General features: G+C 41.5%; 2 protein-coding genes across 2 annotated transcripts; both read left to right on the top strand.

Annotated features, from left to right (window-relative positions):
• The first annotated feature begins 5,924 nt into the window (after window positions 1-5,924).
• LOC145548058 (tripartite motif-containing protein 16-like) lies at window positions 5,925-7,846 on the top strand. Its single transcript, XM_081598533.1, has one exon. The coding sequence runs from the start codon at window positions 5,940-5,942 to the stop codon at window positions 7,599-7,601; it is 1,662 nt and encodes a 553-aa protein (XP_081454659.1). The 5' UTR covers window positions 5,925-5,939; the 3' UTR covers window positions 7,602-7,846.
• A 12,337-nt stretch (window positions 7,847-20,183) lies between these two features.
• On the top strand, window positions 20,184-23,017 carry LOC145548054 (tripartite motif-containing protein 16-like). The gene has a single exon (XM_081598518.1). It carries the CDS (start codon window positions 21,117-21,119, stop codon window positions 22,773-22,775), a length of 1,659 nt encoding a protein of 552 aa, XP_081454644.1. The 5' UTR covers window positions 20,184-21,116; the 3' UTR covers window positions 22,776-23,017.
• The last annotated feature ends 3,976 nt before the right edge of the window (window positions 23,018-26,993 follow it).

The raw sequence follows: 26,993 nt of genomic DNA, 5'->3' as shown, positions 1-26,993 counted from the left end.
TGAAATTCCTGTAGCTTTGTCTGTTGTAGCTAAATTCTCTAGCATTTCAGGGTGAAACTCAATGTAAAAAAATGTGAAATCCTTCCCTTATATACAACCGCTGTTACTGAAACGTGTAACATCCCTGTAAAAAACACCGTAACTTACTTAGGAATTAAAATCTCCACTGGCCACAGTAACATGGGTAATTTACCTCCTGTTTGTGAATCTGTTAAAAAGACATGTAACAGTTGGTTAGCTAGGGATTTAACTATTTATGGTAAAATACTATTAAGCAAAGCAGAAGGAATATCAAGGGCGTCGTATCTTTTCTCATCACTTGATGTTAGTAAATCGCTCTGTTCTGATCTGGATCAAATTCTCTTCAGGTTTATATGGAAAAATAAAACAATCTTGTTCTTCCAAACTCTTTAGCTGAAGGAGGTTTGAATGTTTTGACTTTTACTGCCTTTAATCAAATGTTAAAAATTAATTGGATTAAAAGATTTCTAAAAAAAAAAAAAAAATAAAAATTAAATGTTAAATATTTTCCCATATCATCTGTTCAGTAAACTGGGGCGTCTACATTTTTTATTGCGTTGTCGTTTCTCAGTTGGAAAACTTCCAGTCAAATGAGCTGAATTCCCTCAGCAGGTTCTGCCATGTTGGAATCTTATATATAAACACAACTACTCTCCTCATTACTGCATCTTATGGAGCAAAGCTTATAGAATACATGAAAACTAATCATTGTTTCTTCATAAGTGGGTTGAGAATAATATTAATTTGATGAATCAGTTACTTGACAGCAATGGTGAGTGGTAGACTTATGAACACTTTATGAACAACAATAACATAGAGATATCTCAAAAAGAATTTGAAATGATTGTTAAAGCTGCTCCTCATAGTTTGCTCTGTTGAGCACAAACCAAACATCCAAACGATTTAAACCTTCATGACTCAATTTCAATTGAAGGAACTAATATAATGAATAAGAAATTTACAAACGGGTTTATCAGAACTCTTACAAACTTTCTCCACTCCCATAAGTAAACATAGATGGGATTATATGAGCAACAAATTGTGGAGTGCAATCTTTTTACTGCCTCATAAATATATAATTACTAATAGGATCAAAGAGGTTTTATTTAAGATTTTACGTAGATATTATCCAGTTAAAAGTAACATTTGTCAGCAACAGCTGCTCTTTTTGTCAGTGTGAAGGTGAAAGTATTGAACATTTATTTGTGGAATAAACGCTACAATATTTTGGTCTGGCTTGCAAAAACTTCTTACAGAAGAAATCGGAAAAAATATTGTTTTATCAAATTCACATATTTGACTCATCTTTAACAATTCAACTTTTTCTTTAGATGAAATATATACAGTGAATCTTATTATAATCCTAGCAAAATATTATGTCCACAAGATGAAATGGAGGGAAAAAATCCCCTCTTTTAATAATTTTCAAGAAACTGACTTAAAAATGTATATAGCCTCTGTTGAAAAACTTAACTTTAATAATAAGAAACTGGTAAAAACTTTAACTCTTCTCCAAAAATGTAACTTCATCTCATAAGCAGATCCCTCTGTTTTTTTTTTTTTTTTTTCTTCCTGTTTTGGTTTTTATTTTTATTTTTGTTGTAATATATCCTTCATATGTATTCAAATATATTTTTGACACTTTTTGTTATGAAAACTATAACTGAAAAAATTTCACAGTTTTATTTTACCAATGGGCTTCCGATGGGCTCACCACCTGTCCGAGGGGCCAAAGGGGTCGGGTGCATTGTGCTATGGGCGGCAGCCAAGGGAGGGGACCCTGGCGGTCTGATCCTCGGCTGCAGAAGCTGGCTCTTGGGACGTGGAACGTCACCTCTCTGGTGGGGAAGGAGCCGGAGCTAGTGTGCGAGGCTGATAGGTTCCGGCTAGAAATAGTCGGCCTCACCTCGACGCATGGCTCTGGTTCTGGAACCAGTCTCCTTGAGAGGTGCTGGACGTACTTCCACTCTGGAGTTGCCCACGGTGAGAGGCGCCGGGCTGGAGTGGGCATACTTGTTGCCCCCCACTTGGGCGCCTGTACGTTGGGGTTCACCCCGGTGAACGAGAGGGTAGCCTCCCTCCGCCTATGGGTGGGGGGACGGGTTCTGACTGTTGTTTGTGCTTACAGGCCGAACGGCAGTTCAGATTACCCACCTTTTTTGGAGTCCTTAGAGGGGGTACTGGAGAATGCCCCTCCTGGGGACTCCCTTGTTCTACTGGGAGACTTCAGCGCTCACGTGGGCAATGACAGTGAGACCTGGAGAGGCGTGGTTGGGTGGAACGGCCCCCCCGATCTGAACCTAAGCGGTGTTCTGTTGTTGGACTTCTGTGCTCGTCACGGATTGTCCATAACGAACACCATGTTCAGGCATAAGGGCGTCCATATGTGCACTTGGCACCAGGACACCCTAGGCCGCAGTTTGATGATTGACTTTGTCATCGTCTCATCGGATTTGCGGCCGTATGTCTTGGACACTCGGGTGAAGAGAGGTGCGGAGCTGTCCACTGACCACTACCTGGTGGTGAGTTGGCTCCGGTGGTGGGGGAGGAAGCCGGTCAGACCTGGCAGGCCCAAACGTGTAGTGAGGGTCTGCTGGGAACGTCTGGCGGAGTCCCCTGTGAGACGGAGCTTCAACTCTCATCTCCGGCAGAACTTCGAACACGTTCCGGGGGAGGTGGGGGACATTGAGTCTGAGTGGACCATGTTCCGTACCTCCATTGCCGAGGCGGCCTATCGGAGCTGCGGCCGCAAGGTTGTTGGTGCCTGTCGCGGCGGCAACCCTCGAACCCGTTGGTGGACACCTTCGGTGAGGGATGCTGTCAAGCTGAAGAAGGAGTCCTACCGGGCCTTTTTGGCCTGTGGGACTCCAGAAGCAGCTGATGGGTACCGGCGGGCGAAACGGCATGCGGCTCGGGTTGTCGCTGAGGCAAAAACTCGGGCGTGGGAGGAGTTTGGAGAGGCCATGGAGACAGACTTCCGTACGGCTTCGAGGTGATTCTGGTCCACCATCCGGCGTCTCAGGAGGGGGAAGCAGTGCAGCACCAACACTGTTTATAGTGGGGATGGTGCGCTGCTGACCTCAACTCGGGACGTTGTGGGCCGGTGGGCGGAATACTTTGAAGACCTCCTCAATCCCACCAACATGCCTTCTGTTGAGGAAGCTGAGCCTGGGGACTCTGGGTTGGGCTCTCCAATCTCTGGGGACGAGGTCGCCGAGGTGGTCAAAAAGTTCCTCGGTGGCAGGGCCCCGGGGGTGGATGAGATCCGCCCGGAGTTCCTTAAGGCTCTGGATGTTGCGGGGTTGTGTTGGCTTACGCGACTCTGCAATATCGCATGGACATCGGGGGCAGTTCCACTGGACGGGCAGACTGGGGTGGTGGTCCCCCTGTTCAAAAAGGGGGACCGGAGGGTGTGCTCCAATTACAGGGGGGTCACACTCTTAAGCCTCCCTGGTAAGGTCTATTCAGGGGTCCTGGAGAGGAGGGTCCGTCGGATAGTCGAACCTCGGATTCAGGAAGAGCAGTGTGGTTTTCGTCCTGGTCGTGGAACACTGGACCAGCTCTACACCCTCAGCAGTGTCCTGGAGGGTGCATGGGAGTTCGCCCAACCAGTCTACATGTGTTTTGTGGACTTGGAGAAGGTGTTCGACCGTGTCCCTCGGGGGGCCCTGTGGGGGGTACTCCGGGAGTATGGGGTACCGGGCCCTTTGATACGGGCTGTCAGGTCCCTGTATGACCGGTGTCAGAGTCTGGTCCGCATTGCCGGCAGTAAGTCGGGCTCGTTTCCAGTGAGAGTTGGACTCCGCCAAGGCTGCCCTTTGTCACCGATTCTGTTCATTACTTTTATGGACAGAATTTCTAGGCGCAGCCGAGGTGTTGAGGGGATCCGTTTTGGTGGCCTTAGGATCGCATCTCTGCTTTTTGCGGATGATGTGGTCCTGTTGGCTTCATCGGAACGTGATCTGCAGCTCTCACTGGAGCGGTTCGCAGCCGAGTGTGAAGCGGCCGGGATGAGGCTCAGTGCCTCCAAATCCGAGGCCATGGTCTTGAGCCGGAAAAGGGTAGAGTGCCTTCTCTGGGTCAGGGGGGTCGTCCTGCCTCAAGTGGAGGAGTTTAAGTATCTGGGGATCTTGTTCACGAATGAGGGAAGAAGGGAACGGGAGATTGACAGGCGGATTGGGGCATCGTCTACTGTGAAGCGGGCGCTGTACCGGTCCGTCGTGGTGAAGAGAGAGCTGAGCCAAAAAGCGAAGCTCTCGATTTACCGGTCGATCTACGTTCCCACCCTCATCTATGGTCATGAGCTTTGGGTCATGACCGAAAGAAGGAGATCACGGGTACAAGCGGCCGAAATGGGTTTCCTCCGCAGGGTGGCTGGGCTCTCCCTTAGAGATAGGGTGAGAAGCTCGGTCATGCAGGAGGGACTCAGAGTAGAGCCACTGCTCCTCCTCGTCGAGAGGAGCCAGTTGAGGCTCGGGCATCCGGTAAGGATGCCTCCTGGACGCCTCCCTGGTGAGGTGTTCCGGGCACCTCCCACCGGGAGGAGGTGAAGACCCAGGACACGCTGGAGGGATTACATCTCTCGGCTGGCCTGGGAACGCCTTGGGATTCCCCCGGAGGAGCTGGAAGAAGTGGCTGAGGAGAGGGAAGTCTGGGCCTCCCTTCTGAAGCTGCTGCCCCCGCGACCCGACCCCGGATAAGCGGAAGAAAATGGATGGATGGATGGATGGACTTGATGTTTGTTTGCATTGACAGATTAACTGATCAGTTTAATAGAAGCTTAAATATAATATTTCTGCAGCAGAAATCAGATTATTCTCTATGAAGGAGAAGCCAAAAGTTATTAAAAAAAGTTATAGAAGACATTTTAAATGATGTCAGTCTGTTTAAAATGTCTGCACTTTAGCTGACTGCTGTTTACAATGACATTCAGTGAGTCCCTCAGTATTTCATTAAAGCTCTACTGCTGTTAAAAAGAAGAAGAAGCAGTGGCGCATACTTATGACATCACTAGCAATAACTCGTGCTCTCTTAAAGAGACACTACACAATTACGGTTGTTACAAGACGGGTTGTTTCCAGTTCTGTTCCTTATTCTGCAGGCTGTAAAACCCTGATCACCCTCCCTCAGGCTTCTGCAGATTTAAATCTGTGTTCAGCTCCTCTCTGACCACAGATCTCCTCATTTCCTCCTCTGAAGACCTAAAACAGAAACACAGCTCTGACACACCTGTAACAGGAACAAGAAGAGCAACAAGGTGCTGCAGATTTCCATGTTTTCCAGTCAGGCTAACATATATTAGGATGAACATTAACATGCTTTAGAAGACTAAACCCCCAGATCTGGAAAAAGAAGTGTGATCTTTGAAATATACTAAATATCTGCTAAATATCTATAAAATTCAGCAGGTTGTGAGGATTTGATTTGCACAGACTCCTTTCAAAGATCCACACAAACTGCTGCAGCCGCTGTGTTAACACTAAGGACTCCTCCCTGTTTTAATGGAGACACAAATAAAGTTTAGTAGCTAATAGATGAGGAATCATCAGATTCAGAGTAAAAAGGTTCAACTTTCATTTATCCTTTTCTGCATGTATGTATTTTGGAAAATATCAGCTCTAACACTGTTGCTTTTTCTTCACTGCTTCCTGCTGCTGTTACATCACTAATTAAAACAGGAACAACCAGAGTCTGTTCTTACACCATTCATTCTGTTAACCCTCTTCCACATTTTCCCTGAGCCTGATATTCCTGCTCTTCAACAAACGTTGAAACTGGGAGGAACCAATGTCTGCTGAAGCTGAAAGCTGATTGGCTGAAGCCTCCCTGCACTGACACGTGATTGGTAGATCAGAGCTCAACCCAGTTTCTGTTCTCAGGAAATTAAACTCACACAGTCGCTGTGACTGAGAGCAGAAATGGAGCAGAATCAGATGGACCGAGAAACTATCTCCTGTTCGATCTGTTTGGATCTACTGAAGGATCCGGTGACGATTCCCTGTGGACACAGCTACTGTATGAACTGTATTAAAAGACACTGGGATGAAGAGGACCAAAAACGAATCCAGACCTGCCCTCAGTGCAGGAAAACCTTCATACCGAGGCCTGTTCTAGAGAAAAACATCATGCTAGCAGCTTTAGTGGAGAAGCTGAAGAAGACTGGACTCCAAGCTGCTCCTGCTGATCACTGCTATGCTGGACCTGAAGATGTGGCCTGTGATTTCTGTACTGGAAGAAAACTGAAGGCCATCAAGTCCTGTTTAGTCTGTCTGGCCTGTTACTGTGAGAAACACCTTCAGCCTCATCATGATGTGGCTCCTTTAAAGAAACACAAGCTGGTGGAGCCGTCCAAGAACCTCCAGGAGAACATCTGCTCTAAGCATGATGAGGTGATGAAGATGTTCTGCCGCACTGATCAGAAGTGTATCTGTAGTCTCTGCTCTGTGGATGACCATAAAGGTCATGACACAGTGTCAGCTGCAGCAGAAAGGACTGAGAGGCAGAGAGAGCTGGAGGAGAGACGAGGAAACATCCAGCAGAGAATCCAGGACAGAGAGAAAGATGTGAAGCTGCTTCAACAGGAGGTGGAGGCCATCAATCACTCTGCTGATAAAACAGTGGAGGACAGTGAGAAAATCTTCACTGAGCTGATCCGTCTCCTCCAGAAAAGAAGCTCTGATGTGAAGCAGCAGATCAGATCCCAGCAGGAAACTGAAGTGAGTCGAGTCAAAGATGTTCAGGAGAAGCTGGAGCAGGAGATCAGTGAGCTGAAGAGGAAAGACGCTGAGCTGGAGCAGCTCTCACACACAGAGGATCACAACCAGTTTCTCCTCAACTACCCCTCACTGCCAGCACTCAGGGAGTCGACACACTCATCCAGCATCAACATCCGTCCTCTGGGACACTTTGAGGACGTGACAGCAGCTGTGTCAGAGCTCAGAGACAAACTACAGGACGTCCTGAGAGACTCATGGACAAACATCTCACTGATGGTCACTGAGGTGGATGTTCTACTGTTGGGACCAGAACCAAAGACCAGAGATGGATTCTTAAAGTATTCATGTGAAATCAACCTGGATCCAAACACAGCAAACACAAAGCTGGTTCTATCAGAGGGTAACAGGAAGGTTACAGTGATGATTCAACCTCAGTCTTATCTAAGTCATCCAGACAGATTCACTTATTGGTTTCAGGTTCTGAGTAAAGAGAGTCTGACTGGACGTTGTTACTGGGAGGTGGAGTGGAGCGGGTCATGGGTTTATGTAGCAGTAGCATACAAGAATATCAGCAGAGCAGGAACTGGGAATGAATGTGAATTTGGAGGTAATGACAAATCTTGGGCTTTAGATTGTAAAAGTTCTAAATTTGGTCACAACAACATCTGGACCTCCGTCTCAGGTCCAGTTTCCTCCAGAGTCGGAGTGTACCTGGACCACAGAGCAGGTATTCTGTCCTTCTACAGCGTCTCTGAATCCATGACTCTGATCCACAGAGTCCAGACCAGATTCACTGAGCCGCTACTGGCTGGAGTTTTTGTTTCCTGGGCTGGAGGTTCTGCAGAGTTCTGTAAACCCAAATAAATTTTCTCCCTGATATTTTCTTTTCTTTTGTCTGCAAAGTGATTTATCAATCAGAGAAATAGAGATGTTAAAATGGTCTTAAAGTTTCACTTGTTTCGTGTTTGAAATGAACATTTTTCTCTCTGAAGCTGTTATTAGACTGTTAACCTGAAAACCTTCATGAAGCCTCAGATTCTCTGTAAAAACTCTGAAAAGACTGTAATGAATGAAAACAGAAGGAAATAAATGAATTCATATAATCTGAAGTTAAATGAGTCTGAGTCGTTTTATTACAGGCAGAAACTCTGACGTAGAGATAAAACCAGATATTTGGTTTTTAAACATAAATAAAATGATTAAAATACTGAAACAAGACAGAAAATCTTTTCCATAAATTAATCCGACTGTCAGGATTCACTTTCCTTTCTAATCCCTGAATGTTCTTCCAGAATCTCACAGATTTATAAACTTTGTTTTGTAAAAAGAGACATTTTAATATTCTGTTCAAGTTTGTATTTTGCAGAATGAAAACAATCTTTGCTCTGATGGATCATCCAGGTTTCATCCTGGTTTTCCAGGTTCCTGTAATTTAGATCAAATTTTGCTCCAATAAAACATTAAAAACATTTTATTATATCCTGACTTCACTTTGGAATCACAGCTGTAAAGTTTAATGCAGATTTCCTCATTATAGTCTTTAAATTAATCACTCTGCTTCATTTTTCACTCACTAAAAAGCAAAAGTAATGAAGATGTTGAGCTCATTTGATCTGTTTTCCACCTGGCATTTGGTGATCTGTGCTTTATAATGAAGTCTTAAATGCTGGAGTTTCCTGCATGTCAGACCCTCATTATGATGGCTACAAGCTCCACCCACTGTGTCAGACCCTCATTACGATGGCTACAAGCTCCGCCCATAATGTCAGACCCTCGTTATGATGGCCACAAGCTCCGCCCATAATGTCAGACCCTCATTATGATGGCTACAAGCTCCGCCCATAATGTCAGACCCTCGTCATGATGGCTACAAGCTCCGCCCACTGGGTCAGACCCTCATTATGATGGCTACAAGCTCCGCCCATAATGTCAGACCCTCGTTATGATGGCCACAAGCTCCGCCCATAATGTCAGACCCTCATTATGATGGCTACAAGCTCCGCCCACTGGATCAGACCCTCATTATGATGGCTACAAGCGCCGCCCACTGGATCAGACCCTCATTATGATGGCTACAAGATCCGCCCATAAAGTCAGACCCTCATTATGATGGCCACAAGCTCCGCCCATAATGTCAGACCCTCATTATGATGGCCACAAGCTCCCCCATAATGTCAGACCCTCATTATGATGGCTACAAGCTCCGCCCACTGGGTCAGACCCTCATTATGATGGCTACAATCTCCGCCCATAATGTCAGACCCTCATTATGATGGCTACAAGCTCCGCCCACTGGGTCAGACCCTCATTATGATGGCTACATGCTCCGCCCATAATGTCAGACCCTCATTATGATGGCTACAAGCTCCGCCCACTGGGTCAGTGATAGGTATTTTCCTAGAACCTACATAAAAGAACCACAGACAACGTATATGAATTTCATGACAAAGCCTTTGCAAAGGAGAAGACTCTATCAACTGCTCCTCTGAGCTGTTCACAGAGCGTTCTGAAGATCTTTGGGTAGAGCTTGTCTTTTATTTTCAAACTTCAAAGAGGGAGGATAGGCAAGATAGACAGCAGAGGAAACAGCAAAGGTCGTAAAACATTTTACCTAAACAACTAGCAAACCAGTTCCAGATGCGATATCTGATCTACGATCTGAGCCCGGTTCAACTCTCGGTCAAACTGTTTCACCTGAAGATGAACAGGCAGCTGTGATCCCCAGGTCAGTTCATACACACTAAAGAAGAGAACACTTTAAACTGACTAACATTAGACTGAATATGAACTAAAGTAACAACAAAATGATAATACCAAAAAATCTCTATCATTCCCCCCTTTTTATCATTTTACCATGTGTGTAAACCTCATTCAAAAGCCAAGCATAGAAAAGAAAAGAAATAAAATAGAACCAATAAATGCAAGATATATATTTTGTCCTAGTCTAAACATAAAAATTACACAATGAACATAATGAATAAATGAAATGAACAAAAACAAAAGAAAGAAACAGCAAAAAATCAAATGCAGTTTTCTCATCACTAACACCACTTGTTTTCACATTTTCGGTGTAGGAATCATTCAGCAAATGAATTAATCTGTTCATTGATTACAGAACATCATCATTGTTCAGAAAATCGTCAGAATCTCGAAACAAGTCATCTTCATTTGTCTCATAGGATGCCTTTGCTAGCTGATAACTGACAACAGTTGTGTTAATCGCCTTAAACATCATACTTCGTAGACAAGGAATAATGCAACCCGTAAAAAGACAGAACAGAACCAAAACAATCAGAATAGGTGTCACGAGCTTTAACAGAAAAGTCCACCATGGACCAGACGTGAGCCATGAAAACAAATCAAAAAAGGATGAGCCGCGTGTTCCACTCTCCACATATATTTTTTTTTAAGATCTTCCAGCTCATATAGAGCATCAGAAATGGTTCCTCCAGTTCCTGTTTCATCTGGCACAAAAGTGCAGCATGTCGGGCCAATAATTTTGCAGACCCCTCCCTGAGGGGCAGTGAGGAAATCCAGAACAACACAATTTTGCATAACCATGTTTCTCAGTTCAGTGAGCTCTTTCGCAGTGCCATTGGCCAGCTGGTATGTGATGTTGATTAGTCGCAGTGATCCATATCTGTTAATTTCAGCGTGGCTTCGAACCTCTCCTAATCCAACTCCTGGAAACATGCTCTGCATGAACTTTTCTCCTCCGGTCCAAATCCTGAATTCCCATGGAACTCCAGTGTCTGTTGTGAGGCCTCCCCAGCGTTTGACCTCAGGCATAACTTCACGCTTGGAGCGGGCAGCCAGAATGTGTCGTCCTTTCCTGATGAATACAATCGGGTACAGGAAGTACCAGTCTGCCATCACCCGTGAACCATAGTCTCCTGGCACTATGGTACTGCACAGCATTGTCTCCTGTTTTCTCTTTTGTCTTATGCGTGATGTTGAAACTCCTCTCCTAAAGCAAGTCGTCACAGTCTAGGTTGTCCTTCCAGACTTTGCAGTGTGGAGTCATCCTTTGACCCCTGCAGGCTGTGCAGTCGATGAAATCCTGTGTCGGTTCGCAGTAGGTGTAAACTTTGTTACACAAATTCCAAGGTAACGTCCCTAGGATAACATGTCCATTATTGTAGACACAATTCCCCAGAGATCCTGGTTCAGCTCCTGCTAATGAAATGATCTCTGGTATTTTCCATACAGTTTGTTGAGATGATGAAAAAGGAAGTACATCGTCTGCGAGTGAACAATTTAAAAATCCAAACAGACCTTGCACAGCCTCTCCCATTCGAAGGTCAGCTGAATAGTCCTTCTCGCGCGCTCTGTCTCCCCTTAGGGGTGGGACGCGCCGTGGTCTGGTGCTTAGAACATAGAGACACATCTGTTTGTTGTCAGTAATATCACCTGGTCGGAGGCCTGAGTTGTGAATAGAAACCGGCAGCTGCGCACACACGTAGCAGTTCACAGCATGTCCCTCGTACGCGGTTCTATTCATTAGTTTCCACCACAGGTTGGTGCTGTAGTCGTGTTTGTGGAACTCAGGCTCACTTCCTCCTCCAAACATCAAACATGCTGCAGTCACAGCGCAGTAGAAGATCCATCTGGCATATGGAGTCCCCATTGCTGCTCGGCACACAGAGATGTCAAACCCCCAACCTAAAGACGGGGGAATCTTAAGCGTTTCTTCACCGGGTTTGAGACGAGCTACCCTAAAAAATAGCCCCCCTTTGAAGTCCGGTCTTCCTCCCTCCGCCTACTTAGGGGTTCAACACTCCCTGCAGCTTGCAGTGACTGAGATGTATCCAGCTGGGTCTTTACGGCTGTTGGTGTGGTCATCAGCACCTGGAAGGGTCCTTCCCAGTGTGGGCTGGCCCAATTCTTTCTTTTGATGACCTTTATGTAGACCCAGTCTCCTGGCTGGATGGGAGCGGTCTCCTGACAAGGAAGAGAATCAGAAGGCAGTAAACTTGCACTGGACACTTCCTTCAGTGTAAGAGTTCTGATCATATTATCTGCTAATGTTTGTTCTTCATCAGCTTTCTGCACGTCTGGAGCAAAAAGAGGCAATCTGTAAGCTCTCCCATGAATTATTTCAAAAGCATGCTGGAACTATTTCAATCCTTTTAGAAAAATCATCAATAATTTAACAGTATTTGTTAATTCAAAAGTTCATAACAAAAAAATTTATGTAAGAAGAATTTTTAGTTATATAGTATTACCTCACCCTTTTCCCCCCTTTTTTACACATGGCATTGCCCATGTGTTACAATCATTTTAGCTTCAAATTGGTCTTTGGGAGGAATAATGGTTAATTCAGGTGAACTCAGGTTTATTGCTTGTAGAAGATCCTTTAGCAAACAAGTATTTTTAATTACAAGTTTACTTTCAATTTATTTGACTTTTTCTTGTAATTCAGCAGCTTTCAATATCTTTATTTTATTTCTCTAAAATAAAAATGACCATTTCCAATTTAAACCAAATCTCAAATCTTCTAATTCAAGATTTGTCTTTTCGAATTTATTGACTATCAATCAAATCTGGATTAAAATGTTCTGGACTGAAATCTAGAAAATCTTACTTTTAATCACAATCATCAGTTTTTAGTAGCCGTTTACAAGGTTGCTTAAAGTCATAGACTTTCACTTAACCTCGCATTTCAGACAAGGTAACAATGTAAGTTTTTTATATTTTAAATTAAATGGTCAATTTTATCCGTTACACAATTTAGCAGTAAACTTTCTCTCTTCCCACAATAATTTTCATTCATCTCAATATAAAACACACAAACACAAATCCCAATCAATTTATAGATTCTTTTATATAATTAAACTCTAAGTTAAGCGTTTCAGTTAAATGCAAAGAAATACTTCATAGTATTTCAACACTGCAATATCAATTAATTTCAACACTTAGAGATGTTTAATTTAGTTCCAAACTAGTATTTATTATAAATAAAACATCTGCAAATCATTATTAGCTTTGAATCTAATCATTTTTAGTTGGTGTAATTTAGCCGTATCACACTCAGTTTTTTTTTTCTTAACTTTTAACCATTACAGTTTTTTCCTTCACAGTTTCCCAATCTATGGCTCGTGGGCCCTAAGAAAATCATTGGTCCTTCTGTTAAGGACTGAGTTAATGGGTACAAAATGAAAGATTTTTATCTAACATTGTACCTTAAAACCTTCAAAATGTTCTTTTCTAAATAGATAATTCCTATATGCAAACAGGATTAGTAAGCACATTCTCTTATCACAGCGGTGTGTATAACTTATCTCGCATTTCTCCTTTCTGTCTTGCTTCTTGCTTCCCCCTCCTGCTGCTGGCGTCGCTGCAGCTGGTCCTCCCTCTGCCCCTCCTCCAGCTCCCTGTCAGTCCAACTGGCTCTGGTGTTGGATTATTTATAAGTTGTCCAGACCGTCCCTTTGTCCACCAATGAAACAAGCGGCAAACAGTTCAGTTTGCTGTCTTTTTCCAAACGTCTAGCAGGACTCCATACAGTACGTAGTTTTGCTGCATGGCAGTTCCCAGATGTCAAGGAATTAGGACCAGTGGACACTTTATTGCCTTCAGTGTCCAGTTGGTAGAAATCGTCCTGTCCTTTTTCGCTTCTTTATCAACTGGCTGGTGATAAAGGAGGGACGTCATCTGATTGGCAGGACAGATCTGAGCTGAGGTCAGAGGTCAGACGCAGCGCAGCGAGGCTCAGACAGAGGAAAAGGAAAGAAGCAAATAAGAGTCAATTAGTGTTTGCTTGCTTTTCTGTGTTCTTTTTTTTTTTTCTTTATACACAAACATTTTCCATATAACTTTCTTTTCTTTTCATCGTATAGTTTTTAGCCACTTATTATCCAACTTTTTAAGAAGTCATAAACCATTTCCTTATTCAAACACATATAAACATGAAACATGTTAAAAGCTGTAGTCTCTTTCATCATGTTCACCATTAACTTGTAAAATGTAGAATGTACGTTTAAGTTAACTTCATCTAAGACACGTCTCACCAGAGAACAATGGATTTCTCTAAATTTGTTGATCTCAGTGCTGCAGACTGTGAAGTCAGCGGGCAGCCCTCCTCTCAAGGCCTAAGAGAGTTACGAGGCTGGATAATGTCCAGGTCGGTACCTTACTCTGACCGCTGACCCCTCCAGATAGAAGCCAGAGGATCGTTTCACCAAGTTGGTTTTATAATCTAATTACGACACTATACATTAAACATTGTTCTCTGAGGAGAATTTTATTATTTAGTTTTATTTTTCCTGCTTCTCCTCCTTCAGGAAAGTCATGATTCCACTTTTAGCATACAAAGAAGTTGTTCCCATGTTTTATTTCAGTGAGACCTCTCTTTACTGGTTTTTCTTTAAAGGTGTAGGAATGCTCAAAAAAAGAAAAACAAAACAAAACAAACACCAGTATTTCTTAAAACAAATTATTTCTCACTTGTGAGGTTTAAACCTAATTTTTTAGTAACATTAAAAATTATTTTGCATACACTGATTTCTTACAGGAATTCAATTTCTTTTATGGTTTTACTTAACGTCTTAAACTGCATGCATATGTCTCTAGTGTTTCATCAATTTGGTCTGGTGGTTTGTGTTTTTGGGGTGTGGTAGAGTCTGATCATGCTGAGGATTTCTCCTATTTGTGGTCTCCTCACTCCACCACCCCTCTTGTCGCCCCGTGCAACATTCTTTGAAGGGCAGTTTCTTGCCCAGTGACCAATATTGCCACAAATCCAGCAGCCTTTTGAATACCGTGGATTTTGTGGGGTGTTATTTTGGGGTCCTCGCCTATCGTGACCTCCTCTGCCTCTGTCTCTTCCACAGCCTTTTGTCCGGTCGTTGGAAAAGGCAGAGGTATCTAAACCTCCAAATTCATCCAGGTGAAAAACATCTGATCCTTTCACAGCCTTCCTGACCTCTTCTAAGGTACAGGGTCTAAAAACATATAAGTTTTGTGTCCCTTCCTCTAGGGATACAGTCGTGCTACTGGGACAGCAGCGGCTGATACTGGGGCAGACAGAGCTGCTGAAGCAGCAAGGGTGGCTGCAGGAGCTTGCTCTCCCTGCACCGCTGCAGCATTCCGTGTGCTTGGAATTACTTTATTTCTTCCTTCTCTATAATTAAGTTTTTAAATTCATTTAACCATAATTTAGCACACCTCAGCTCATTCTCCTTTTTAGATTTTTTTATTCCCATTTTTCTTTCTACACTACTCTCCAAAATTCCCACAATTATTTGCCATTGATCAATTTTTAGCTTTCCATCTATTTTGTATTTCTTTCTCCATTTGTCCATGTGTACAGTGCTACCAGGAAACCTGGACAGCATGTACTTTTCATCCCCATCGGGGCCCTCAATAAGTGAGGAATTACAAGAATGTTTAATTCCCATATTTTAAAAAAAAAACTTGCAATTTCAGCTTGAAAATATTATTTATTTGAATTTATTTAAATTTGGTCCAGGTTCGTTGACTCCTAGGGAGTCCTATGAACTGGAGATCTTTTCAGTGGGCCAGCAATTAAAATACCTTGTTGTGGTATTCCCCGCTTCGACTCTTTCGAGTGGGAGAATCTTGCCTATTGCATCCACAAGAGGTTTGCTGTTTAATTCCACTGTTTTATATGAGGTAAAATACAGAGCGGTATTTAAACCTCCAATCACTCTCACACTACTTTTTCATGCCCACACACACATCAAAACAGCAGTAGTAAACCAGCAATATCAGCAATGACTCCATGATTTAGCGCAACATTATCTGTTTTTGCCTTGTAAGTTGTACTTTCAGAAAACTCAGCACCAGTCATTTTATTTACCCATCAAAAAATCAAAACCACACAGCAATGACAAGCTTCCTATCCGCCTGAGGACTTACCCTTAAGGGGTCTCCCAAAAACAGGAGGCTCTGAGAGCCTTTCCTTTGTTTAGTTGAAACGACGTCAACAGGGACTTCAACCCAAAAGCATTTAGTTGAATCAAGTGCCAATGTCAACTGGGACTCCAACCCTCAATTTAGTAGCATTTAGTTGCAACTGGGATTCCAAACCTTTATTTATGTCGACTTTAATTTAGTATCATTCGTTTGAAACATTTTAAAATTCACTTACGTTTCTGTAGTTTTCGCACTGTCCGGTTGGATCTCGTCACTCCGCCGTTGGCAGACAAAGTCGGACATGTGTCGCCGGCCCAGCGAAGAATTTTGCTTCCTGGGTCTTTCTTTCCAGGTCCAGTTGACTCTGGCCGTGCACGGATTCAGCGCGTCTTCCTCTGCCTGACAGCGGTCGGTATGAGAGATCCCGGGTTTCGGCACCAAAATGATAGGTATTTTCCTAGAACCTACATAAAAGAACCACAGACAACGTATATGAATTTCATGACAAAGCTTCTGCAGAAGGAGAAAAAACTCTGTCAGCTCCTCCGAGCCGTTCACAGAGCGTTCTGAAGATCTTTGGGTAGAGCTTGCTTTTTATTTTCAAACTTCAAAGAGGGAGGATAGGTAAGATAGACAGCAGAGGAAAAACAGCAAAGGTCGTAAAACATTTTACCTAAACACAGCAAAGGTCGTAAAACAATTTACCTAAACGACTAACAACCCAGTTCCAGATGCAATATCTGATCTACGATCTGAGCCCGGTTCAAATCTCGGTCAAACTGTTTCACCTGAAGATGAACAGGCAGCTGTGACCCCTAGGTCAGTTAATACACACACTAAAGAAGAGAACACTTTAAACTGACTAACATTAGACTGAATATGAACTAAAGTAACAACAAAATGATAATACCAAAAAATCTCTATCAATATTAACCGGGGCGGACGGCCATCGGGCCGAATGCTGACCTGACGACTCAGAATCACTGGGGGAACCAAAGGCTCAGTTTGGGTTAAATTTAATTTAAAAAACATAAAACATGCCATTCGTAAACCTCACTCTGGTATTTGTCTGGCTGATTTGTTTAAATCAGTTCAGACTGAAGTGAACTGATTTAAGAGGCGTTTTTAAACCTAACGGGCCGTCATGGAAGTAGACTTCCTCCAAAACACAGAAACTAACATCAAATACAAACTGATGTTCTAAAGTATTTAGATGCAGATCAGGAAAATAAATGTCTACTTTTCTCTCTCTGACTTTCTTCAATAAAACAAACTGATTACAGAGAAATGTGGAAAGTTTTCTGTTAATTATAAATTGTGAGTTCTGATGTTTGGCTTCTCCTTCATAGAGAATAATCTGATTTCTGCTGCAGAAATATTATATTTAAGCTTCTATTAAACTGATCAGTTAATCTGTCAATGCAAACAAACATCAAGTCAATTAGTTATTATCTATAGATGAGTGGCCTTTAGTACTTAGTGTTGGAGCTATTTATTCTTTATCCACTTGAATTTTGTTAGTTTATTCTTAAATTAATATTTTTTGTATTAATTATGGAGTTTATTTGTAGAAACGTAGAAACTGTAGAGAAACGTGACCCCAGAGCCTTAGTGGTGGCTTGGTGGGACTTTTATTGGATGTTTGGTGTGGAAAACAATCACCACGACACTCATCCTGATGTAGTTTATCATTTATATTTAAGATATTTAAAGCAGAGATTTGATCAGAAATTCTCAACTGAAACTTCAGAATTTCTTCTCACAGTTTATAATGAATCCATCAACAATGAAGAACTGCCCCCGTCAATGAAACAGGGTCTTATCACCTTGATCCCTAAACCAAATAAAGATCATTTAATAATAGATAATTGGCGTGGCGTCACTCTATTAAATAATGACTATAACATTTTGGCCTCCGTTTTAGCTAAAAGACTGAAAAATGGTTTAAATGATATTTTACATGAATCTCAAAACGGCTTCATGCCTGGACGCAACATTTCTGATAATATTCGATTAATGTTGGACTTAGTTGATTACAAAGATCTTATCCAATTATTCTGTTTGTAGATGATCAAAAGGCCTTTGATACAGTTAGTCACAACTTCATTTTTGACACATTGTCCTTTTTTAACTTTGGTAACTTTTTCATTAAAGCCTTTAAGACACTTTATAGAGATAATAACAGTTCTATACAACTTCTCTATGGCACATCGAGCCGATTTAATACCAATAAAGGGGTTCGTCAGGGATGTCCGGCCTCCCCTTACATTTTTCTGCTTGTTGGCCAAATTTTAAACTATTTAATTAGACAGAGCTCATTTGAGGAAATTAAAATATTTGATCGAGAACTTAAAATGTCCCAACTTGCTGACGATACTACAGTGTTTTTAAAAGATGCTAGTGAAATTCCTGTAGCTTTGTCTGTTGTAGCTAAATTCTCTAGCATTTCAGGGTGAAACTCAATGTAAAAAAATGTGAAATCCTTCCCTTATATACAACCGCTGTTACTGAAACGTGTAACATCCCTGTAAAAAACACCGTAACTTACTTAGGAATTAAAATCTCCACTGGCCACAGTAACATGGGTAATTTACCTCCTGTTTGTGAATCTGTTAAAAAGACATGTAACAGTTGGTTAGCTAGGGATTTAACTATTTATGGTAAAATACTATTAAGCAAAGCAGAAGGAATATCAAGGGCGTCGTATCTTTTCTCATCACTTGATGTTAGTAAATCGCTCTGTTCTGATCTGGATCAAATTCTCTTCAGGTTTATATGGAAAAATAAAACAATCTGTTCTTCCAAACTCTTTAGCTGAAGGAGATTTGAATGTTTTGACTTTTACTGTCTTTAATCAAATGTTAAAAATTAATTGGATTAAAAGATTTCTAAAAAAAAAAAAATCAAAATTCAATGTTTAATATTTTCCCATATCATCTGTTCAGTAAACTGGGGCGTCTACATTTTTTATTGCGTTGTCGTTTCTCAGTTGGAAAACTTCCAGTCAAATGAGCTGAATTCCCTCAGCAGGTTCTGCCATGTTGGAATCTTATATATAAACACAACTACTCTCCTCATTACTGCATCTTATGGAGCAAAGCTTATAGAATACATGAAAACTAATCATTGTTTCTTCATAAGTGGGTTGAGAATAATATTAATTTGATGAATCAGTTACTTGACAGCAATGGTGAGTGGTAGACTTATGAACACTTTATGAACAACAATAACATAGAGATATCTCAAAAAGAATTTGAAATGATTGTTAAAGCTGCTCCTCATAGTTTGCTCTGTTGAGCACAAACCAAACATCCAAACGATTTAAACCTTCATGACTCAATTTCAATTGAAGGAACTAATATAATGAATAAGAAATTTACAAACGGGTTTATCAGAACTCTTACAAACTTTCTCCACTCCCATAAGTAAACATAGATGGGATTATATGAGCAACAAATTGTGGAGTGCAATCTTTTTACTGCCTCATAAATATATAATTACTAATAGGATCAAAGAAGTTTTATTTAAGATTTTACGTAGATATTATCCAGTTAAAAGTAACATTTGTCGCTTCTCTCCAGATGTCAGCAACAGCTGCTCTTTTTGTCAGTGTGAAGGTGAAAGTATTGAACATTTATTTGTGGAATAAACGCTACAATATTTTGGTCGGGCTTGCAAAAACTTCTTACAGAAGAAATCGGAAAAAATATTGTTTTATCAAATTCACATATTTGACTCATCTTTAACAATTCAACTTTTTCTTTAGATGAAATATATACAGTGAATCTTATTATAATCCTAGCAAAATATTATGTCCACAAGATGAAATGGAGGGAAAAAATCCCCTCTTTTAATAATTTTCAAGAAACTGACTTAAAAATGTAAATAGCCTCTGTTGAAAAACTTAACTTTAATAATAAGAAACTGGTAAAAACTTTAACTCTTCTCCAAAAATGTAACTTCATCTCATAAGCAGATCCCTCTGTTTTTTTTTTGTTTTTTTATTTCCAGTTTTGGTTTTTATTTTCATTTTTGTTGTAATATATCCTTCATATGTATTCAAATATATTTTTGACACTTTTTGTTATGAAAACTATAATTGAAAAAATTTCACAAAGTTTTATTTTACCAATGTATGTATGTATGTATGTATGTATGTATGTATGTATGTATGTATGTATGTATGTATGTATGTATGTATGTATGTATGTATGTATGTATGTATGTATGTATGTATGTATGTATGTATGTATGTATGTATGTATGTTTCTTTAACTTTTGTCTCTCTAGACTTTAACAGCAACACCCTGAAAGTCTGTAATTATTCTTTACTATTTGTTTTTATTAGTATATTTTAATATTTGTCATTGAGTTTACGTCCATATGTATGTTAATGTTATTTGTTTGAAATAAAGTTATTAAAAAAAAGTTATAGAAGACATTTTAAATGATGTCAGTCTGTTTAAAATGTCTGCACTTTAGCTGACTGCTGTTTACAATGACATTCAGTGAGTCCCTCAGTATTTCATTAAAGCTCTACTGCTGTTAAAAAAAAGAGGCAGTGGCGCATACTTATGACATCACTAGCAATAACTCGTGCTCTCTTAAAGAGACACTACACAATTACGGTTGTTACAAGACGGGTTGTTTCCAGTTCTGTTCCTTATTCTGCAGGCTGTAAAACCCTGATCACCCTCCCTCAGGCTTCTGCAGATTTAAATCTGTGTTCAGCTCCTCTCTGACCACAGATCTCCTCATTTCCTCCTCTGAAGACCTAAAACAGAAACACAGCTCTGACACACCTGTAACAGGAACAAGAAGAGCAACAAGGTGCTGCAGATTTCCATGTTTTCCAGTCAGGCTAACATATATTAGGATGAACATTAACATGCTTTAGAAGACTAAACCCCCAGATCTGGAAAAAGAAGTGTGATCTTTGAAAAATACTAAATATCTGCTAAATATCTATAATATTCAGCAGGTTGTGAGGATTTGATTTGCACAGACTCCTTTCAAAGATCCACACAAACTGCTGCAGCCGCTGTGTTAACACTAAGGACTCCTCCCTGTTTTAATGGAGACACAAATGCAGTTTAGTAGCTAATAGATGAGGAATCATCAGATTCAGAGTAAAAAGGTTCAACTTTCATTTATCCTTTTCTGCATGTATGTATTTTGGAAAATATCAGCTCTAACACTGTTGCTTTTTCTTCACTGCTTCCTGCTGCTGTTACATCACTAATTAAAACAGGAACAACCAGAGTCTGTTCTTACACCATTCATTCTGTTAACCCTCTTCCACATTTTCCCTGAGCCTGATATTCCTGCTCTTCTTCCTGCTCTTAAACGCATCTTGAAACTGGGAGGAACAACAGCTGCTGAAGCTGAAAGCTGATTGGCTGCAGCCTCTCTGCACTGACACGTGATTGGTAGATCAGAGCTCAACCCAGTTTCTGTTCTCAGGAAATGAAACTCACACAGTCGCTGTGACTGAGAGCAGAAATGGAGCAGAATCAGATGGACCGAGAAACTTTGTCCTGTTCGATCTGTTTGGATCTACTGAAGGATCCGGTGACGATTCCCTGTGGACACAGCTACTGTATGAACTGTATTAAAAGCTTCTGGGATGAAGGTGAGGAGAAGAAAAGCTGCCACTGTCCTCAATGCAGGCACTCCTTCACAGAGAGGCCTTTACTGCAGAAGAGCACCATGCTAGCAGCTTTAGTGGAGCAGCTGAAGAAGACTGGACTCCAAGCTGCTCCTGCTGATCACTGCTATGCTGGACCTGAAGATGTGGCCTGTGATTTCTGTACTGGAAGAAAACTGAAAGCCATCAAGTCCTGTTTAGTCTGTCTGGCCTCTTACTGTGAGAAACACCTTCAGCCTCATTATGATTCAGCTACATTTAAGAAACACAAGCTGGTGGAGCCGTCCAAGAACCTCCAGGAGAACATCTGCTCTAAGCATGATGAGGTGATGAAGATGTTCTGCCGCACTGATCAGAAGTGTATCTGTATTATCTGTTTAATGGATGAACATAAAGGCCATGACACAGTGTCAGCTGCAGCAGAAAGGACTGAGAGGCAGAGAGAGCTGGAGGAGAGACGAGGAAACATCCAGCAGAGAATCCAGGACAGAGAGAAAGATGTGAAGCTGCTTCAACAGGAGGTGGAGGCCATCAATCACTCTGCTGATAAAACAGTGGAGGACAGTGAGAAGATCTTCACTGAGCTGATCCGTCTCCTCCAGAAAAGAAGCTCTGATGTGAAGCAGCAGATCAGATCCCAGCAGGAAACTGAAGTGAGTCGAGTCAAAGATGTTCAGGAGAAGCTGGAGCAGGAGATCAGTGAGCTGAAGAGGAAAGACGCTGAGCTGGAGCAGCTCTCACACACAGAGGATCACAACCAGTTTCTCCTCAACTACCCCTCACTGCCAGCACTCAGGGAGTCGACACACTCATCCAGCATCAACATCCGTCCTCTGAGACACTTTGAGGACGTGACAGCAGCTGTGTCAGAGCTCAGAGACAAACTACAGGACGTCCTGAGAGACTCATGGACAAACATCTCACTGATGGTCACTGAGGTGGATGTTCTACTGTCAGAACCAGAACCAGAACCAAAGACCAGAGCTGGATTCTTAAAGTATTCATGTGAAATCAACCTGGATCCAAACACAGCAAACACATGGCTGGTTCTATCAGAGGGGAACAGGAAGGTGACATGGATGAATCAACATCAGTCTTATCCAAGTCATCCAGACAGATTCACTGATTATCGTCAGGTTCTGAGTAAAGAGAGTCTGACTGGACGTTGTTACTGGGAGGTGGAGAGGAGCGGGTCATGGGTTTATGTAGCAGTAGCATACAAGAATATCAGCAGATCAGGAGGTGGGAATGAATGTGGATTTGGACATAATGACAAATCTTGGGCTTTAAATTGTGAAAGTTCTGAATTTGGTCACAACGACATATGGACCTCCGTCTCAGGTCCAGTTTCCTCCAGAGTCGGAGTGTACCTGGACCACAGAGCAGGTATTCTGTCCTTCTACAGCGTCTCTGAATCCATGACTCTGATCCACAGAGTCCAGACCAGATTCACTGAGCCGCTACTGGCTGGAGTTTTGACTGGAGGTTCTGCAGAGTTCTGTAAACCCAAATAGATTTTCTCCCTGATATTTTCTTTTGTCTGCAAAGTGATTTATCAATCAGAGAAATAGAGATGTGTTAAAATGGTCTTAAAGTTTCACTTGTTTCGTGTTTGAAATGAACATTTTTCTCTCTGAAGCTGTTATTAGACTGTTAACCTGAAAACCTTCATGAAGCCTCAGATTCTCTGTAAAAACTCTGAAAAGACTGTAATGAATGAAAACAGAAGAAAATAAATGAATTCATATAATCTGAAGTCAAATGAGTCTGAGTCGTTTTATTACAGGCAGAAACTCTGACGTAGAGATAAAACCAGATATTTGGTTTTTAAACATATAAATAAAATGATTAAAATACTGAAACAAGACAGAAAGTGTTAGAGTTATTATGTTTGTTATCATTCTTATATTTATAAGTTTATGTTACTAGTTTATATTTAGAGGTTTAGTGTTCAAACTTGTTGAAACTTGGGAGACAAAATTAAATCTTCCTTAATCAAGCATGTTTGTACAGATGGTGACTTAGATCTTCCTGGGAAAGTCCTGAGCTGTAAAACCTAGTATGTGTTAATTTAGTTTCTGTGTCTCCCCTCTGTCTGTCTGAATTCACATCCTACTGTGAATATAGGATGTGGGTTTCACCCCCTCCATTCCTGTTCACACCTTTCTCTCTTCTGCTAATAAAAGAGACAAACAAACTGAAGGTTTTCAGAACGCTCTGTGAACAGCTCGGAGGAGCTGACAGAGTTTTTCTCCTTCTGCAGAAGTCGGCTAAAAATTCATATACGTTGTCTGTGGTTCTTTTATGTAGGTTCTAGGAAAATACCTATCATTTTGGTGCCGAAACCCGGGATCTCTCATACCGACCGCTGTCAGGCAGAGGAAGACGCGCTGAATCCATGCATGGCCAGAAGTCATTTGGACCTGGAAAGAAAGACCCAGGAAGTAGAATTCTTCGCTGGGCCAGCGACACATGTCCGACTTTGTCTGCCAACGGCGGAATGACGAGATCCGACTGGACAACCCGAAAACTACAGAAACGTAAGTGAATTTTAAAATGTTTCAAACGAATGATACTAAAATAAAGTCGACATAAATAAAGGGTTGGAGTCCCAGTTGCAACTAAAATGCTAAGAATTGAGGTTTGGAATCCCAGTTGCAACTAAATGCTACTAAATTGAGGGTTGGAGTCCCAGTTGACATTGACACTTGATTCAACTAAATGCTACTAAATTGAGGGTTGGAGTCCCAGTTGACATTGGCACTTGATTCAACTAAATGCTTTTGGGTTGAAGTCCCTGTTGACGTCGTTTCAACTAAACAAAGGAAAGGCTCTCAGAGCCTCCTGTTTTTGGGAGACCCCTTAAGGGTAAGTCCTCAGGCGGATAGGAAGCTTGTCATTGCTGTGTGGTTTTGATTTTTTGATGGGTAAAATATCACTGGTGCTGAGTTATCTGACAAGGCAAAAACAGATAATGTTGCGCTAAATCGTAGAGTCATTACTGTGCTGGTATTGCTGGTTTGCTGCTGCTGCTTTGATGTGTGTGTGTGCGTGACAGAGTAGTGTGAGAGTGATTGGAGGTTTAAATACCGCTCTGTATTTTACCTCATATAAAACAGTGGAATTAAGCAGCAAACCTCTTGTGGATGCAATAGGCAAGATTCTCCCACTCGAAAGAGTCGAAGCGGGGAATACCACAACAAGGTATTTTAATTGCTGGCCCACTGAAAAGATCTCCAGTTCATAGGACTCCCTAGGAGTCAACGAACCTGGACCAAATTTAAATAAATTCAAATAAATAATATTTTCAAGCTGAAATTGCAAGTGTTTTAAATATGGGAAATAAACATTCTTGTAATTCCTCACTTATTGAGGGCCCTGATGGGGATGAAAAGTACATGCTGTCCAGGTTTCCTGGTAGCACTGTACACATGAAAAATGGAGAAAGAAATATAAAATAGATGGAAAGCTAAAAATTGATCAATGGCAAATAATTGTGGGAATTTTGGAGAGTAGTGTAGAAAGAAAAATGGGTATAAATAAAAAAAAAAGGAGAATGAGCTGAGGTGTGCTAAATTATGGTTAAACGAATCTTAAAACTTAATTATAGAGAAGGAAGAAAATAAAGTAATTCCAAGCACACGGAATGCTGTAGCGGTGCAGGGAGAGCAAGCTCCTGCAGCCACCTCTCCCCTTGCTGCTTCAGCAGCTCCGTCTGCCCCAGTATCAGCCGCTGCTGTCCCAGCAGCACGACTGTACCCTCACTAGAGGAAGGGACACAAAACTTATATGTTTTTAGACCCTGTACCTTAGAAGAGGTCAGGAAGGCTGTGAAAGGATCAGATGCTTTCACCTGGATGAAGTTGGAGGTTTAGAAACCTCTGCCTTTTCTAACGACCGGACAAAAGGCCTTGGAAAAGACAGAGGCAGAGGAGGTCACAATAGGCGACAACCCAAAAATACCACCCCACAAAATCCACGGCATTCAAATGGCTGCTGGATTTGTGGCAATATTGGTCACTGGGCAAGAAACTGCCCTTCAAAGAATGTTGCACGGGGCAACAAGAGGGGTGGTGGAGTGAGGAGACCACAAATAGGAGAAATCCTCAGCATGATCAGACTCTACCACACCCCAAAAACACAAACCACCAGACCAAATTGATGAAATGCTAGAGACATGTGCATGCAGTTTGGGACACGTTAAGTAAAACCATAAAAGAAATTGAATTCCTGTAAGAAATCAGTGTATGCAAAATAATTTTTAATGTTACTAAAAAATTTGGTTTAAACCTCACAAGTGAGAAATAATTTGTTTTAAGAAATACTGATGTTTGTTTTGTTTTTCTTTTTGAACATTCCTACACCTTTAAAGAAAAACCAGTAAAGAGAGGTCTCACTGAAATAAAACATGGGAACAACTTCTTTGTATGCTAAAAGTGGAATCATGACTTTCCTGAAGGAGGAGAAGCTGAAAAATAAAACTAAATAATAAAATTGTCCTCAGAGAACAATGTTTAATGTATTGTGTCGGAATAATATTATAACACCAACTTGGTGAAACGATCCTTGGCTTCTAGCTGGAGGGGTCAGCGGTCAGAGTAAGGTACCGACCTGGACATTGTCCAGCCTCGTAACTCTTAGGCCTTGAGAGGAGGGCTGCCCGCTGACTTCACAGTCTGCAGCACTGAGATCAACAAATTTGGAGAAATCCATTGTTCTCTGGTGAGACGTGTCTTAGATGAAGTTAACCTAAACTTACATTCTACATTTTACAAGTTAATATTGTACAGGATAAAAGACTAGAGCTTTTAACATGTTTCATGTTTATATGTGTTTGAATAAGGAACTGATTCATGACTTCTTAAAATGTTGGAGAATAAGCACTAAAAAACTATACGATGAAAAGAAAGAAAAGTTAAATGTGTATAAAGAAAAAAAACACAGAAAAGCAAGCAAACCCTAATTGACTCTTATTTGCTTCTTTCCTTTTCCTCTGTCTGAGCCTCGCTGCGCTGTGTCTGACCTCTGACCTCAGCTCTGATCTGTCCTGCCAATCAGATGACTCCCTCCTTCATCACCAGCCAGTTGATAAAGAAGCGAAAAAGGACAGGACCATTTCTACCACCTGGACACTGAAGGCAATAAAGTGTCCACTGGTCCTAATTCCTGGACATCTGGGAACTGCCATGCAGCAGTATGGAGACCTGCGGACTGGAACTATATCTCCATGTTTGGCTGCAGCGTGGAGAAGGAAAATAATGTGCTTTAAAGAAAAAGAAAGCAAACTGAACTGTTTTTCGCTTGTTTCATTGGTGGACTAAGGGACGGTCTGGACAACTTATAAATAATCCAACACCAGAGCCAGTTGGACTGACAGGGAGCTGGAGGAGAGACGGAGGGAGGACCAGCTGCAGCGACGCCAGCAGCAGGAGGGGGAAGCGAGAAGCAAGACAGAAAGGAGAAATGCGAGATAAGTTATACACACACCGCTGTGATAAGAGAATGTGCTCACTAATCTTGTTTGCATATAGGAATTATCTATCTAGAAAAGAACATTTTGAAGGTTTTTAGGTACAATGTTAGATAAAATCGTTCATTTTGTACCCGTTAACTCAGTCCTTAACAGAAGGACCAGTGATCCTCTTAGGGCCCAGGAGCCATAGATTGGGAAACTGTGAAGGAAAAAACTGTAATGGCTAAAAGTTAAGAAAAAAATACTGATAGCATGATGC

This window comes from Poecilia reticulata, chromosome 17 (genome assembly GCF_904066995.2).
Source record: "Poecilia reticulata chromosome 17, P_reticulata-male-v2, whole genome shotgun sequence".
Classification (NCBI taxonomy): domain Eukaryota; kingdom Metazoa; phylum Chordata; class Actinopteri; order Cyprinodontiformes; family Poeciliidae; genus Poecilia; species Poecilia reticulata.
The sequence above is the reverse complement of the archived record's forward strand: the minus strand, read 5'-3'. Positions and strand labels throughout refer to the sequence as shown.

Excerpts from the sequence above, each read along its gene's own strand:
- LOC145548054 (XM_081598518.1), top strand. The coding sequence starts at position 21,117 with ATGGAGCAGAATCAGATGGACCGAGAAACTTTGTCCTGTTCGATCTGT.
- LOC145548058 (XM_081598533.1), top strand. The coding sequence starts at position 5,940 with ATGGAGCAGAATCAGATGGACCGAGAAACTATCTCCTGTTCGATCTGT.